This window comes from Rutidosis leptorrhynchoides, chromosome 1 (assembly GCF_046630445.1).
Source record: "Rutidosis leptorrhynchoides isolate AG116_Rl617_1_P2 chromosome 1, CSIRO_AGI_Rlap_v1, whole genome shotgun sequence".
NCBI lineage: Eukaryota > Viridiplantae > Streptophyta > Magnoliopsida > Asterales > Asteraceae > Rutidosis > Rutidosis leptorrhynchoides.
In genome coordinates, this window is record NC_092333.1 from 395,754,311 (window position 1) to 395,772,651 (window position 18,341).

Here is an 18,341-nt window from a genome sequence, read left to right on the forward strand (position 1 = left end):
AGAATTTAACGGAGTCCCTGAAATTTTTTCCAGTACTAATTATATTTAAATGATATTTTAGTTGTTGTTTACCTTGAAAAAATTAAAAATTCGAAATATATACGGGGTCTGAGTAGTTGCATTTAGTGGTGTCTTATACAATTCATATAAAAACTATAAATTCAAAAAATATATGGGGTTCTACAGTTAAATTTAGTGGTGTCATATAAATTTTTCAGGGTATTTTCTACTAAAAATTTCCGAACTAGTGATGTCTCGTGACCCCAAGAAGTACAAAAGATACAAAGGAGAAAATCAAACGGGCTCGTACCCTAAAAGTGTCTAACAAACAAACTATTTATACCGAGCCTCATCTATACAAAACCGTACATAAACCAAAACGAAATTGGGCCGAATAACCAATGAAGCACCAACAAACTCTCCAAACAAATTTTAAACTTAAAACTTACAAAATTCTAGCATAACACATAACAAGCATGAAATGATACAAAACTACAGATCTACCTTGATCATTTTATCGTCTATGATCTCACGCCAAATATGTTTGCCGGAATAATTTTCAATGAGGTCCTGTCACCAATCAATGTACCCATTGATGGTGGGGTTACTCCAAGACCCGCCACAATACAAAAAGTGTGTTGCTAACCCAGCTAGTTATGTCGATAAAAAGTGCAAGATCATGTAATAACTAGCTTATACATTTGTTACGGAGTGTTGTTGGAGACGTTCACACTACACGACGCCTGAACGACGTTGTCGCCTACTTTTTCTGTGGACATCGAGCAACTATTAACTTTTAAGGGACGACAAATGTAGCGTTCAAGTGTTATAATATTAAATTTCCTCTAAATGCGACGGTTGATAAAAAATTATAAATTAAAACAAATGGCTACATTGTATTTTAGAACATACTAGTGAAATGACCCATGAAATCACGGGTTTGTTTAAACGAAACAATTTAATAAAATATTTTAGGTATTAAGTGAAAGTAAATGCTAAACTTATTTATTTTAATGACCCGTTTGACTAAGAAGCTTGTCGTTGTTTTTAGTAATATATAGAGACATGTAATTTCGCATACATATGTAACGTAATTAATTTCGTAAAAAGAATCAATATTTGAATATTAATAATATAATAATTATAATTATTATATTAAAAGTAAATAATAATAATAAAGTTCGCTCAAAGTTGAGTATTTATATTCATATTGATTCTTAGATTTTTACAGATAATATTTTGTTGGGAGATATAGAATGGTCCTGGTAGAGCTTATTAACACTCTCATATTCCATTATTTCAAATTAATTTAAGAGATTATAGGCACGTAAAGGTACACATTTAAGCATTTTGGCACTTATTTAATTGTTAATGAATTGTCGTAATGATGATAAATTTGTTGTTCATCTATGTTGTGGGGTTCTTTCCAGTTTATTAACAACATTCCCATATATTTGCCCCTAGATTGTTTTAGAATTCGGTTAAAACTCCCAATTGCACACCAAAAACCCATGAATCGAAGAATATCGTTGAAAAATGTTCTTAATAAGCTTAATATGTCACTCAATGCACCCGTTTCAATGAGATATTTGGTAGATAATCATGTTTTTGAAATTACGGATGATTATGAAGACTTTCATGAGTTTTTAAAATACGCAATCGCAAACGCCCCTATTGATATTTATATTTTCGAGAGAGTATGAACGCGCCAGCTACAACGAAACCCAAAAATACACCAGTTACAACGAAGCTCGGAAACACACCACCCACAACCAAACTTAAAAATACACCACCTACAACCAAACCAAGATACACACCATCATCAACAAAACCTAGAAAACACCTGCTAGAACCAAACCTCTATAATAACAATTTAGAAGAGGATATACCTGAATTACCACCTCCAAACACAGAAGAGTTTGATTTGTTTAACCATAGTGTTGAGAACATATGTAAAATTAAAAAAAATAGACCACCCGTTCGAATCTATTATCGCATCTAGTAATTCGGATGAAGTAAAATACGGAGACAATGAAGATGAAGAAGAAAAGCAAGATTTATTCTGGAATATGCCACGCCTTTTGAGTCAGCAAGAAGAAGAGCCTGAATTTACCACCCAAATACCAACCACATATTAGGTATCTGATTTAATTAAAGATTGTCAGACGTTTTTGAATAAGGATGACTTTATAAACCATCTGTTTAGAAAATGCCTTGAAGAAAACTTCCAAATCAAGCCGGTAAAGTCAGAATAATCTTGATACACAGCTAAATATGTTTAACGACCCGTCCTAATCCATCTGGACGAATACATTACATTTGGTTACATCGCGAGGTACTTGACCTCTATATGATACATTTTACAAACATTGCATTCGTTTTTAAAAGACAAACTTTCATTTCATCGAAAGTTGACAGGCATGCATACCATTTCATAATATCCAAACTTTAAATGACCTAATCTGTCATTTACTTTAATTATAATCTTTATTGAACTCAACGACTTGAATGCAACATCTTTTGAAATATTCCATAAGTGACTCCAAGTAATATCTTTAAAATGAGCTAATGCACAGTGGAAGATTTCTTTAATACCTGAGAATAAACATGCTTTCAAGTGTCAACCAAAAGGTTGGTGAGTTCATTAGTTTATCGTAATCAATCATTTCCATAATTTTAATAGACCACAAGATTTCATTTATTCAAAAATCATACACTCGCAAGTGTTTAAAATTCATTCATATGGATTGAACACCTGGTAACCGACATTAACAAAATGCATCTAGAATATCCCCAAACATATAAACATTGAAGTACTAAAGCAGTTCAAATTCTCTGACTGGGGCGTGTCAAAGCCCATAGATCTATCTTTAGGATTCGCGTCAATTGGTGGCAATTATAATAAACACTAATTCTTAGGCTACCAAGTTCAACAAGGGCGATATCCGGTATAACAATTTCAACCATAGAATGTAGTTTCGATTACTTGTGTCTATTTCGTAAAACATTTATAAAAGCAGCGCATTTATTCTCAGTCCCAAATATATATATTGCAAAGCATTTAAAAAGGGAGCAAATGAAACTCACTCTACGATATTTTGTAGTAAAAATATGCATACGAGATACTGAACAATGCACGGTTGGCCTCAGATTCACTAACATATATCAGTTATATATATTAAAACATATAGTACAACTAACGAGTTGATATATTAATAATTTACATATCATATTATTAATTAAGTTATATTTATCCTATGTATTTTAGGTAGTTAATATTTATTTCTATATTATATTTATTAATATTAATATGGTAAATACTTATTAAAGTAGTTTAATGATATAATATTTATCATTTATCATAATATATTACAAATGGAAATTTATTTCAAGGTTTATATATGATAAGATTATATATTTATATTAATTAATATATTTTATATATAGCTTACTTAATGTCATAAAATTTAGTAATATATAATATTAATATATTTGTAATGTAGTATTTGTAAAATAATATTTATTTGTAATAATAACAATAATAGTGATATTAAAAAATGATACCTTTGATATTGATAATTTTTAATATAAATGGTATTAATAATAAGTTCAATAGTGATACAATTAATAATAACTTAAATGATAATAATAATGTTAATTCTAATATCAATAATAACAATAATTTTATTAATCATTTTATTACTAAGGACAATAATTTTAATAGAAATGAAAATAATAATAATAATAATGATATTACTAATACTAACAATAATGATAATAATATTAATTGTATTAACAATACTTATAATTATATTCTTCATATTATGAATAACCTAATAACAATAATAACTAATAGTAACAATAATAATAATAATAATAAAAATGAGTAATAAATAAACTACCTCAATGAAGTAGCCCTTAAAAAATGCTCAAGTCCGGGTTTGAACCCGCGACGTCCCGCTAACCCAATAACATTTCTAACCATCTGAGCTAGTTTGTTTTTCTAATTTAATTCTCTAACCCAAAACTATATAGCTCGTGTTTCTGTTTCACTTCTTCTTTTTACAAAATCGTCCTCATCATCATAAGTATCATCATACTAAGGACCATACTAATCATAATTATAATCATAACATAATCATAATTATAATCTTGATCATCACAATTGTATATGTTTTCACCGTCATCATTAACGAACTCGTTTCATCATTATCAACTTACTTAAAATCATGACTCCTAATCGCCTTCTCCTCATAAAATCAACATCATACTTAATCTCTTCATCATCATCATCATTATCGATCATTATCTTTATCATCATCTTTAATACATCATTTCATTATCTAATCCGTCACTCTCTCTATTAACTGGCCCAACTTAAAAAGAATATAGATTACGGCCCAATCATGAAATACAAGTTCTATTTCGGCCCAACAACTAGTTCAATCTCAGCCCAGGTTAAATCATAAGCATGCTCTCGGCCCAAAAATTAAATCGTGGCTATCTATTTGCATTTCACTCAACCGAAAATAATAAGATCCCTTTATCCTCGTGTAACATTTTATATCCCCACCAATAAAAAAAAAATGGTCGGCCATAAGTCTGAGTTTGACCCACATGCCCATTCACTAATTGTTATAAAGTAGGATTATTAAAAATCAAGTTGACAAGCTTTACACTGTAACCCATTTTCTCTTTTCAATTCATCCAAAAAAAATAAAGTGAATACAGTAGTTTTGCGTGGGCTGTTGGGTGGTGATTCGAAACAGCAAACAGAAAAAAAAAATTGCAGCAGTAGATAGGAACAATCACGTACATATTACAAACGATGATGGTTCATGGTGTGGTTGGTTGGATCGAGATATGGAAACAGAAGAATTCATAGTAGTAGCAATGATTTCATGATGATGGTTGTTGATGGAATGAAAATAGAAAAATAGAAGTGGGTTTTGAAGTGGTAGTGGTGATCATTGTTGTGATTCGAAAGGTAGTTATTGTTGGTGATCAAGCGAAAAGAAAACAGAAACCTGTTAGCAGTCGAGATAAAAGTGGTGGCGTTTGTGTTGGTCTTTGCTTAGCATGAAAACAATATCAATAACCTTAATGGGTTGTGGTAGTGATTACGTACATACGGGTTGAAGATGGTGATGGGGTTCCGAGCACAAAACAGTAGTAGTGAATGAATGAAGCAATAACTATTCGAGTACAATGTGATTTTGTGGGTTCACAAATAATATTAGAATAGATAGATGATTTATGGTGGTTTTCATTACCGTATAGCAACAGTAATTGCAAGGAGTAGTTTGATGATTATATTGACATGTTGATGTAACTTAAACCAGGAACAGAAACTTTAACAGGTTGGTCGATGTTGGTGTTGGAGGATCACGATGGTTTTCACGAAAAAAGAAAGAGAGAGTGATAAGTTGAAGATAATCTAGGTGGTGATGGTTTTGGTTGTCACAAAGAGAAATTGTAGAGAGAGGGAGATAATCATGGCGGTTTAAGAGTGGCTCACGGTGGTGGCATGAGTTGGTAGCCGAAGGGAGGTGATGGAAGGTGATGGTTGTTAAAAAATGGTAGTGGCGTGTGGCAGCTTGAGGTTTTGCGAAGAAGAATAATAGACAGAGAATTTGAGAGAAGTAAAGGTGGTGCAAGTAGTTGAAGAATGAGACAATTTGATTAAAATGATTCTTATAATCCTTTCAAACATACATATATACTAATATCTCTTAAAAATTGGGAATTAGCTATAAAACATTGAATCCATTAAAACTTTAATGTCACGAATTAGTTACTATTTCTATGTCGACATATATAATAGAGGTATTAATTCGTGCTTCATTGTAAATCAGTGGCGAATAAAAGTCTTCCGAAAAATCCCATATTTTTAATTTAACTATATTTATTTATTTTGGTCATTATGGTATAAAATTCGGTCATTAATTATTAAATACAAATTACATTAATTATTAACTCCCAATCCCAAGTAAATTATAAAAAGTTTTATAATTTAATAAATAGCTCCTAAATACATTTTTACTAAGCCTATAATTTATAAAACCCATTTTCGAATCACCGTTTATTTTAAAATTACATAAGTTCCTTTTTAACTCATTTACTATCTATCGAATGACAATTGAGCGTTACCGTCGTTTATTAAATAACTTCGAAATCACAAAATATATATTCTATATACTTTATTTATATATATATATATATATATATATATATATATATATATATATATATATATATGTAGCGACCCGACCAAATCATGTTTGACGGCGCCGTCTACTTAGGTCCCGTTACGTGGTCATAAGTCTTTAAGACAAAGTTTGACCAAAATATGTCGCCTTCATTTCAAAATAAAGATTGTTCCCAAAGTTTACAAGAATTGTTCAACCAATAGTTAAGTTACAACGTTATAATACGAATGAAATCTAGGCGACACGGTTTAAAGTAAAGTCAAAAGACGCTCCATGAAATGCACATATACTCGACATCCAATGCAAGTACCAAATAATGAGCGGAAGCATGTATCATGTATCGTTCAAGGACCTGAGAAAAACATAGAAATCTGTCAACGAAAACGTTGGTGAAATCATAGGTTTAAGTAAGTAAGTACAAGTGAACCACAAGATTTGCATCAACGAAATAATAGTAATACATTCCAAAAGTTTGTGTCACGAGCACCCAATTATCAATGCTTAACATTTCCTTCCATTGAACCCCATCACTTAGTGCTAGAACATACACTGTTTCTCGAAAATATATTTCATTCGTAAACGGTAGCGAACCGTTTGAATGAGGGTTTGTCAAACCCATATGGATCCATACAACATAAGTTCTCGCTTACACCCGGCAAGTGTAACTAATGATAATCGAATTGAGGATTTTGTTCTAAACTCGTATGTAGAATGTTTGTTTTCCTGTACTTGTGTTCACTTAGTAAAGAAATGTTTATGTTTTCTCATCCCAAATGTAAGTTCAAAAAGAGTAAAAGTGGGACTATGATCTCACCTTGAGTGCAAGAGTTAATAAAGTACTTCAACAAGTAGACGCGTGCAAAGACAAAGCTAGTCTTGACCTAATCATATAGGTTGTATCAATAACGGTAAACACAAACGGTCAAAGATGTCCAATTAGTCCTATGGCTCGTTACGACTCGATTATGTAGCATGTGAATCAATTAGTCAAGTTTCATGCACGATACAAGTAACTAAGCATGTTAGAACGATCGTATAATTGTTTGGTCAAGTTTGACTAAAAGTCAAACTTGGTCAAAGTCAAAGTCAACGGGGTCGGATCGGGTGTCCGACAATTTTCTCATGATGAGAAATCATTTATGAGCAGAATGGCCAATTTTCATGTTAATCGGAGTTACGGTTAAGCGGGAAACATTTTGTGAAAGGAAAAATAAAAACTAAAATGAGCTGGGCATATGCGCGGCGCGCAAAGGGTTGCGCGGCGCGCACCCAAGTGTAAATCCTGGTCAGAACTTAACCACGAAGGCAAACATCTGGGATTTCTAATTTTGCGCGGCGCGCGGGTATATGCGCGGCGCGCAATACCTGGGAAACATGCAGTTTGCAGAAAAAGACCAAGTCACGAACCAAAACTCAAATTAACCTATTTTATGAACCGAAAACATCCAAAATGCATACTATATATCGTCGGAAAGGTAATTTGACAAGGAAAACAACTAAACACATTTCATCAATCAATCTACCTATTACAACAACCAAAACCGCATCTAATGCTTAACATTAACCGCATACAAGTTCATAAATGCAATTCAATGATTCGGGCAACCAATTTACATGAATGATATGCCGTTTCGAAGGTAATCAAGCATACAATCCAACTAAACACTTACCAATAATAATCCATGGCATTCAATGCATCAAAAGTCCATTTCAAGTTCATCAAACCCTAACCCAAATTCACCAAAATCACTAATCAAGTTCATGAAGTTTTCTAAAGCAACCTACACATCAAATTGAAGCTAGTGATGCTAGTAACACAATTAAAACATCAACTTTCAACATCTAACAACATATGATCATCCAAAATTCAAGAACAACACACCAAAATTCAAGTTCATGCTAGTTACACTAAAACAACGAGATCGAGCATATAAATCATATATTCATGTTAGACTTGAGCCATAGACACTAATTAACACTTTTATAAGTTAAAAACATCAAGAACACAAAATCTAGTGATTTTAGAAAGTTACCCAAATGAGATGAAGTTGGTACCAAAATGAAGAGGTTGAAGAGAGGATCACGAATATGTAATTTATTTGGTTGCTAGCTCCCTAATCCGGATTTAGATGATGAATGAATGAGAAAGGAAATTGGGTGTGTTCTTGCTAGAGAGAAAGAGAGAGAGAGAGAGGAAGATGGTAATGAATGGGTGAAAGGGGTTTGACCCTTTGACCTAGTCAAGGGTTTGATCCCTTGTCAAGTTTAGTCCCTCAACTTTCGTTCGGGTGCGGGAATTACCTAAACGAGATAATTTAAAACGCGTATCAACGGGAGATGTTATAAACATATAACGGACTTTATATTAGTATAACGGAAAAGTAAATGGAAAAAGGCGGGATGTTACATTACCTACTCCTTAAAAGAAATTTCGTCCCGAAATTTAAGTAGGCATAGTAGTCGTTGTTTCTTCCTCGAGATCTTGCGTTTCCGAATTCACGAATAGATGAGGATACTTCCTTTGCATTTGATCTTGTCTTTCCCAAGTAAACTCGGGTCCTCTTTTGGCATTCCAACGAACCTTGACAATCGGAATTCGGCTTTGTTTCAATGTCTTGACGGAGGTGTCCACAATTTCAACCGGTTCCTCCACAAAATGAAGTTTGTCATCAATAGTAAGTTCTTCGAGAGGGATGACGATATCGGGTTCGGCAAGACACTTTTTCAAGTTAGATACATGGAAGGTAGGATGAACGGAGTTCAATTGAGGCGGAAGATCTAAACGATAAGCAACGGTTCCAATACGCTCCAAGATTTCGAAAGGACCAATATACCGTGGATTTAGCTTCCCGCGTTTCCCAAAACGGATTACACCCTTCCAAGGTGCGACTTTTAACATTACTCGGTCACCGACTTGAAATTCAAGATCGTTGCGTCGTTTGTCGGTATAGCTCTTTTGACGACTTCGGGCCGTCCTAAGCCTATCTCGGATTTGAACGATTTTCTCGGTGGTTTCGTGAATGAGTTCGGGTCCGGTGATTTGCACGTCGCCTACCTCGGCCCAACAAAGAGGTGAACGACATTTGCGGCCATATAGCGCTTCAAAAGGTGCGGCTTTAATACTCGCGTGATGACTATTGTTGTAAGAGAACTCGGCGAGAGGTAAGTGCTTGTCCCAAGCTTTTCCGGAATCAACCACGCAAGCTCGTAACATGTCCTCTAAGGTTTGAATTGTACGTTCGCTTTGTCCATCGGTTTGAGGATGATATGCGGTGCTCATGTCTAAACGCGTTCCCAACGATTCTTGCAATGTACGCCAAAATCTAGAAACGAAACGGCCATCTCGGTCGGAGATAATCGATAAAGGTACACCGTGTCGGGCTACGATCTCCTTAATGTAAAGTTGTGCAAGTTTCTCCATTTTGTCCGTTTCTTTCATGGCAAGGAAGTGTGCGGATTTGGTGAGACGGTCAACAATAACCCAAATGGTATCATAACCGCCCGTCGTTTTTGGTAGCTTGGTGATAAAATCCATCGTTATTCTTTCCCACTTCCATTGCGGGATCTCGGGTTGTTGAAGTAGTCCGGACGGTCTTTGGTGTTCGGCTTTGACTTTGGAACATGTCAAACACTTGGAAACATAAGTAGCTACGTCCCTTTTGATGTTCGGCCACCAATATAGTTGTTTAAGGTCGTGGTACATCTTATTGGCACCGGGGTGAATCGAGTATCGTGACTTATGGGCTTCATCTAAAATAAGGCTTCGTAGATTCCCATAACTAGGCACCCAAATTCTTCCGGCGAAATATCGGAGTCCGGTTTCTTTAACTTCGAATCGAGAGGTGAGGACGTTCAAGTGTTCGAGAGAGATGTTTTCATCCTTGAGAGCCTCATCTTGGGCTACCCGAATTTGGCTATTAAGGTTTGTGTGGATGGTGATGTTTAAGGCTCGGACACGAAGAGGCACCGCTCTTTCTTTTCGACTTAAGGCATCGGCTACTACATTTGCCTTCCCGGGATGGTAACGAAGCTCGCAATCGTAATCGTTTAAGGTTTCAATCCACCTTCGTTGTCTCATGTTTAGTTGCTTTTGATCGAAAATGTGTTGGAGACTTTTGTGGTCGGTAAAGATAGTACTCTTGGTTCCATAAAGATAGTGTCTCCACATTTTAAGTGCAAAGACGACGGCTCCGAGTTCGAGATCATGTGTCGTATAGTTTCGTTCATGAATTTTGAGTTGTCGAGAAGCATAAGCAATGACTTTCGTTCGTTGCATCAATACACACCCAAAACCATGTTTCGAGGCGTCGCAATATACAACAAAGTCATCATTGCCTTCGGGAAGTGACAAGATAGGAGCGGTGGTTAGCTTCGTTTTCAAGATTTGGAATGCGGACTCATGTTCGGTCACCCAGATGAATTTCTTTCCCTTGTGAGTCAATGCGGTTAGAGGACGTGCAACCAAAGAGAAGTTTTCGATGAATCTACGATAGTACCCGGCGAGACCCAAAAATTGACGAATGTGAGTAGGAGTAGTAGGAGTCTCCCATTTGCTAATGGCTTCGATTTTCGTTGGATCGACTTTAATACCTTGGTCACTTACAACATGACCAAGAAATTGAACTTCCTTTAACCAAAATTCACACTTGGAGAATTTGGCATAGAGTTGTTCTTGTCTTAAAAGTTCAAGCACAAGTCGGAGATGTTGTTCGTGCTCTTCTTCATTTTTAGAATAGATCAATATGTCATCGATGAACACAATAACAAATTTATCGAGATACGGTTTGCACACGCGGTTCATAAGATCCATGAACACCGCCGGTGCGTTAGTGAGACCAAATGGCATTACAAGAAATTCATAACTACCATAACGAGTTCGGAAAGCGGTTTTGGAGACATCTTCCCCCTTAACCCTTAATTGATGATAACCCGAGCGGAGATCGATTTTCGAATATACACAAGACCCTTGTAGTTGATCAAAGAGGTCATCGATGCGAGGAAGAGGATATCGGTTCTTAACCGTCAATTTATTTAGTTCACGATAATCAATGCACATTCGTAGGGATCCGTCTTTCTTTTTAACAAACAAAATCGGAGCGCCCCAAGGTGAATGGCTAGGTTGGATAAAACCACGGTCAAGTAGTTCTTGGATTTGACTTTGCAATTCTTGCATTTCGGATGGAGCGAGTCTATATGGTGCACGTGCTATGGGTGCGGCTCCCGGAATAAGATCGATTTGGAATTCAACCGGTCGATGAGGTGGAAGACCCGGCAATTCGTCGGGAAATACATCGAAAAAGTCACTAACAATTGGCACATCATCGATATGCTTCTCATCGGACTCGACTTTCTTAACGTGGGCAAGGATCGCAAAACAACCCTTACGGAGTAGTTTTCTAACTTTAAGGCACGAAACGAGGTTGAGTCTGGTGCAACTCTTATCGCCATAAACAATCAAAGGTTCACCATTCTCGATAGGAATTCGGATTGCGTTAAGATCACAAAGGATGTGAGATTTCGTTTTGACTAACCAATTCATACCGATTATTACATCAAAGCTTCCTAGTTCCATGGGTATCAAGTCAATTTCAAATTCCTTACCCAAAATGTTTAACGCACACCCCCGGTAATATGTGTCGGCACTTAATAGTTTCCCGTTAGCCACTTCAATGGTATAAGGGGTATCTAATGGAAGAGGTGGAGTGCTAAAAGAATGAGTCAAAGTCTTGGATACAAAGCATTTATCGGCACCCGAATCGAATAAGCAAGAGACATAAGAATTGTTGAGAAGAAACGTACCCGTGACTAGTTCAGTGTCATCCCGGGCTTCCTCGGTGTTGATGTTGAAAGCTCGGCCGCGCGTATTGGGGTTATCTTTCTTCTTTGGGCATGCATTTCTATAGTGACCCGTTTGGCCACATTCGTAACAAGTGCCCGTCTTTGGTGCATTGGGCCACTTTCGAGCGACGGGAGTGGCACTTTTACAATCGTTGGCCTTATGACCAATTCCTTGGCACCGATGGCAAATTAGCTTACTACATTCGCCAAAGTGATGTTTGTTGCATTTGTTGCAAAAAGGTAGATTCCCGGCATAACCCTTCTTGCCGTCGAAAGTGAAAGATTTCTTGGCAAAGTTGTTGTTGCTTGATTGGGAGGGTTCCCACTTTCTTTTGTTGCCGCCCGATTTATCCTCGGCCTTAGGTGCCGGAACTACGATTTCGTCAACCGTTTCAATTAGTTGGCGAGCCATGTTCATAGCGGCTTGATGAGTAGTGGGTTTGGATGACATCACCCCTTGTTTGATGCTTTTTGGAAGACCGAGCATGTAGAGCTCAATCTTTTGAGATTCGGGGTTAACAAGATTAGGACACATCAAGAATAGTTCGGCGAAGCATTGATTATAAGCTTTAAGATCGTTTCCGACCGCTTTCAAAGCTCTTAGTTCTTCCTCAAGCTTTCGGGTTTCTTCGCGCGGAAAATATTCAACAATCATCTTTTCCTTTAGATCGGCCCAAGAGAGGGCATGAGCTTCATCGGTACCCACCGATTGAACATAGGTGTTCCACCATGTTAGAGCAATTCCGGAGAAAGTGTGAGTGGAGTATTTGACCTTGTCTTGATCCCGGCAACCGCTTATGCTAAAGACGGCCTCGGTTTGTTCAAACCAACGAGTAAGCACAACCGGTCCCCCGGTTCCATCATAAGTGTGGGGTTTGCACCCCATGAAAGCTTTGTAGGAGCACCCTTCGCTAGAGTTACCGGCTCCTTGGTTGTTGTTGTTGTTGTGGTTGTTATTATTATTGTTGTTGGATGAGTGACCGGCCATGGCCGCATCTACGGCGGTGGCTATCATCCGTTCGAGAGCTTGTTCGGGAGTTTCATTGCGGCGTACACGACGAGGAGCCATTGTTCCTTCAAGACACAAGAATATCATTGATTAGTATTCTCAATAATACTAACCGTGATATAGAATAAAGATAAAGAGAAGTTTTTCCTCGACTCGCCTTAAATTCTTTATGCCATAATGTCGGAACGTTCATATGAGTCACCGTAATATAATCCCGGAAATTATATTACCCTGATTCATATGTGCATTCGACATCATTTCATATAGTCAAGGTGGCGCGTCAATCAAATTAAACAACGTGAGGTTAAGATGAACTAAGAGTAGGTATGAGTAGAAGCGTTCGAGTATAAATGCATAAGTAGTCAAGTAATTCCTACTTCAAGTCTATATGCCGGTTGTAGTCTAGACTCACCAATGTACCCTATGACTCGAGGTTGACACCAATGAACTCTAAATCCCTACAACCAACGCTCTGATACCATCTGTAGCGACCCGACCAAATCATGTTTGACGGCGCCGTCTACTTAGGTCCCGTTACGTGGTCATAAGTCTTTAAGACAAAGTTTGACCAAAATATGTCGCCTTCATTTCAAAATAAAGATTGTTCCCAAAGTTTACAAGAATTGTTCAACCAATAGTTAAGTTACAACGTTATAATACGAATGAAATCTAGGCGACACGGTTTAAAGTAAAGTCAAAAGACGCTCCATGAAATGCACATATACTCGACATCCAATGCAAGTACCAAATAATGAGCGGAAGCATGTATCATGTATCGTTCAAGGACCTGAGAAAAACATAGAAATCTGTCAACGAAAACGTTGGTGAAATCATAGGTTTAAGTAAGTAAGTACAAGTGAACCACAAGATTTGCATCAACGAAATAATAGTAATACATTCCAAAAGTTTGTGTCACGAGCACCCAATTATCAATGCTTAACATTTCCTTCCATTGAACCCCATCACTTAGTGCTAGAACATACACTGTTTCTCGAAAATATATTTCATTCGTAAACGGTAGCGAACCGTTTGAATGAGGGTTTGTCAAACCCATATGGATCCATACAACATAAGTTCTCGCTTACACCCGGCAAGTGTAACTAATGATAATCGAATTGAGGATTTTGTTCTAAACTCGTATGTAGAATGTTTGTTTTCCTGTACTTGTGTTCACTTAGTAAAGAAATGTTTATGTTTTCTCATCCCAAATGTAAGTTCAAAAAGAGTAAAAGTGGGACTATGATCTCACCTTGAGTGCAAGAGTTAATAAAGTACTTCAACAAGTAGACGCGTGCAAAGACAAAGCTAGTCTTGACCTAATCATATAGGTTGTATCAATAACGGTAAACACAAACGGTCAAAGATGTCCAATTAGTCCTATGGCTCGTTAGGACTCGATTATGTAGCATGTGAATCAATTAGTCAAGTTTCATGCACGATACAAGTAACTAAGCATGTTAGAACGATCGTATAATTGTTTGGTCAAGTTTGACTAAAAGTCAAACTTGGTCAAAGTCAAAGTCAACGGGGTCGGATCGGGTGTCCGACAATTTTCTCATGATGAGAAATCATTTATGAGCAGAATGGCCAAGTTTCATGTTAATCGGAGTTACGGTTAAGCGGGAAACATTTTGTGAAAGGAAAAATAAAAACTAAAATGAGCTGGGCATATGCGCGGCGCGCAAAGGGTTGCGCGGCGCGCACCCAAGTGTAAATCCTGGTCAGAACTTAACCACGAAGGCAAACATCTGGGATTTCTAATTTTGCGCGGCGCGCGGGTATATGCGCGGCGCGCAATACCTGGGAAACATGCAGTTTGCAGAAAAAGACCAAGTCACGAACCAAAACTCAAATTAACCTATTTTATGAACCGAAAACATCCAAAATGCATACTATATATCGTCGGAAAGGTAATTTGACAAGGAAAACAACTAAACACATTTCATCAATCAATCTACCTATTACAACAACCAAAACCGCATCTAATGCTTAACATTAACCGCATACAAGTTCATAAATGCAATTCAATGATTCGGGCAACCAATTTACATGAATGATATGCCGTTTCGAAGGTAATCAAGCATACAATCCAACTAAACACTTACCAATAATAATCCATGGCATTCAATGCATCAAAAGTCCATTTCAAGTTCATCAAACCCTAACCCAAATTCACCAAAATCACTAATCAAGTTCATGAAGTTTTCTAAAGCAACCTACACATCAAATTGAAGCTAGTGATGCTAGTAACACAATTAAAACATCAACTTTCAACATCTAACAACATATGATCATCCAAAATTCAAGAACAACACACCAAAATTCAAGTTCATGCTAGTTACACTAAAACAACGAGATCGAGCATATAAATCATATATTCATGTTAGACTTGAGCCATAGACACTAATTACCACTTTTATAAGTTAAAAACATCAAGAACACAAAATCTAGTGATTTTAGAAAGTTACCCAAATGAGATGAAGTTGGTACCAAAATGAAGAGGTTGAAGAGAGGATCACGAATATGTAATTTATTTGGTTGCTAGCTCCCTAATCCGGATTTAGATGATGAATGAATGAGAAAGGAAATTGGGTGTGTTCTTGCTAGAGAGAAAGAGAGAGAGAGAGGAAGATGGTAATGAATGGGTGAAAGGGGTTTGACCCTTTGACCTAGTCAAGGGTTTGATCCCTTGTCAAGTTTAGTCCCTCAACTTTCGTTCGGGTGCGGGAATTACCTAAACGAGATAATTTAAAACGCGTATCAACGGGAGATGTTATAAACATATAACGGACTTTATATTAGTATAACGGAAAAGTAAATGGAAAAAGGCGGGATGTTACAATATATATACTCATTAAATAATAATTATTATATATTATTATTATTTTTCAACATTAATTATAACAATTACAATATATAATATTTCTTTTTATAATATACATATATATTTATATATATATATTTAATTATATGCATATCTATATATTATATATTAAATTAATAATATTAAATATACTGATATTATTTTATATATTTATTTCCAACAATTAAATCATATATTATTTCAATTAATATTTCAAATAAAATTATATATATCTATTTACAAATTAGTTGTTCGTGAATCGTTCGGGAGTAGTCAAAGGTAAAATGATATTATGAATATAGTTTACAACTTTGTTACTCAACATTACTAACTTTTCTCATCGTGTCGAAATCAAATACGAATTAAGTTTAAATTTGGTCGAAAATTTCCGGGTCGTCACAATGTGTGTTGCCAAACTGTGATTGGAAATGTAGTGCTTACAAAATAAGACACACTGAGAACTTTATGGTTAAAGAATTGCATGACGTGCACACATGTTCACGCACACAAATTATGGGAAACAATAAACATGCAAGCAAAAAGGTGTTGGGTAGTATTCTTATATATTCATTCAAATCGGCCCATCGAGAATATAAACCGAAAGATATACGTGAGGATATAGGCAACCGGTTTGGTGTGAGCATATCTTACAATCAAGCATGGAGGGCCAAATGTCATACATTACAAATGCTTCGTGGCAGTAGTGATTACTCGTTCTGAATACTTCCAGTTTACCTATATAACATCAGGATCCACAACCTGGGAAGCGTAACTAATGTGATCACTAACGAGGAAATAAGTTTTTGATGTGTTACTATTCTCTTGGCGGAGTAGTTGTAAGTATTATTGCTTTTATTTATCATTCTGGTAAATGGCAAGGTAAAACTAAATGACTTTATTTGTTTCTGTTTGGGCGCAAGGTGCACCTTGCGCCCTTGCGTATGGTTGCAATCATACGCAAGGTGTATCTTACTCCCTTGCATATGGTTGCATCCGTCTGGCACCAGTCGCAAGGTATTCCTTACGCCTACCAACCCAGGCGCAAGGGCGCAAGAAAGTCCATGCGTCTTCAAGATCATAGAGGAGGCAAGGCGCAATAGCAGCCTTGCGCCTTTTTTGTGTCTTGCGCCTCCTTAACTACATGAGAAGACAGACGCAAATTTATCCTTGCGTCCTTGCGTCTTGTTTTTTGTTTACTTATTTTGTAAATCTACCATGCAGGTTCGATCATTTGTTCAATTTTGTCGTCCGATAATCATAGTCGATGGTGTGCATTTGAAGTTGGGGTATTTGGGGACTAATTTAGTTGATGTTGCAATGGATGGTAATAATGGAATTTTGCCACTGGCTGATGGAATTGGTGAAGGCGAGACAAACGAGGTTTGGTCATGGTTTTTTGGCAACCAAAGAGATCATTTAATGCTTTGTGGTATGGGTGATCTTATGTCAAAGCTTACTTTTATATCTGATCGTCCCCCTTCAATAGCACATGGTATTTCAAATGTCTTTCCTGGAGCGTTTCATGCTTTTTGCGCACGTCATTTGTTCATGAACGTCAAGGGAAAATCTAGCAAATTAAAGTATTTCGAATGGCACTATTGGAAAATGGTTAAGGCTTACCATGCGTCGGATTTTCAGGATCATCTTAGTGTATTTCAAAGAAGATTGACAGCGACTTACAAATATCTAGAAGACGTTGGTTTTCACAAATTTTCCAGAAATAGAGCTGAACATGTTAGGTATTCATATCTTACTAGCAACAGTGTAGAGTCTATCAACGCACTTAGTAAACATGCTCGAAAACTACCTGTTTGCATGTTATTGGAATTTCTCCGCGCTTCGGTACAAGATTGGTATTTCAAACACCGCAACACATCGGTTAGTCTTACTTCCACGGTTACTCCATATACTGAACGTAAAATAGCTAAAATGACGAAAAAATCTAGAAGGTGGCAAGCAATTCCATCGACAAACAATCTAATAGAAGTTCGTAATGGACGAAAAAATGGGATGGTTAATCTAGAAGATATAGTATGTTCATGTAGCCAGTGGAAATTATCGGGCATACCTTGCGGACATGTTATTGCAGCAGCACGATGCTTCGAAGTAGAGGATGTTACTTGTTATGTATCATGTTGATTCACGATCGAAACTTATATAAATATGTATGCGGAACACATCCTTCCTTTACCCCATCGGTCAGAATGGTCAGATCCGGGGCCCGACGTTTTACAAATTGTAAACTCCCCATTCCAGTGAAAAGAAAACCTGGACGCCTGAAAAGTACAAATCGTAAACCTTCACAAGGTGAAGAAACTTCTAAAACAGAAAGAACATGTACTCGTTGCAAAGAACCGGGTCATGGTACGAATACGTGTAGTGCACCTTTTGACCGAACAGGTGAATTTATTTCTAAAAAGGT

General features: G+C 36.6%; 1 protein-coding gene across 1 annotated transcript; it reads left to right on the forward strand.

Annotated features, from left to right (window-relative positions):
• Positions 1–16,808: 16,808 nt before the first annotated feature.
• Positions 16,809–18,058, forward strand: LOC139901159 (uncharacterized). Its single transcript, XM_071883896.1, has 3 exons — positions 16,809–16,976; positions 17,141–17,285; positions 17,406–18,058. The coding sequence occupies exons 1-3, from the start codon at positions 16,809–16,811 to the stop codon at positions 18,056–18,058; spliced, it is 966 nt and encodes a 321-aa protein (XP_071739997.1).
• Positions 18,059–18,341: the final 283 nt, after the last annotated feature.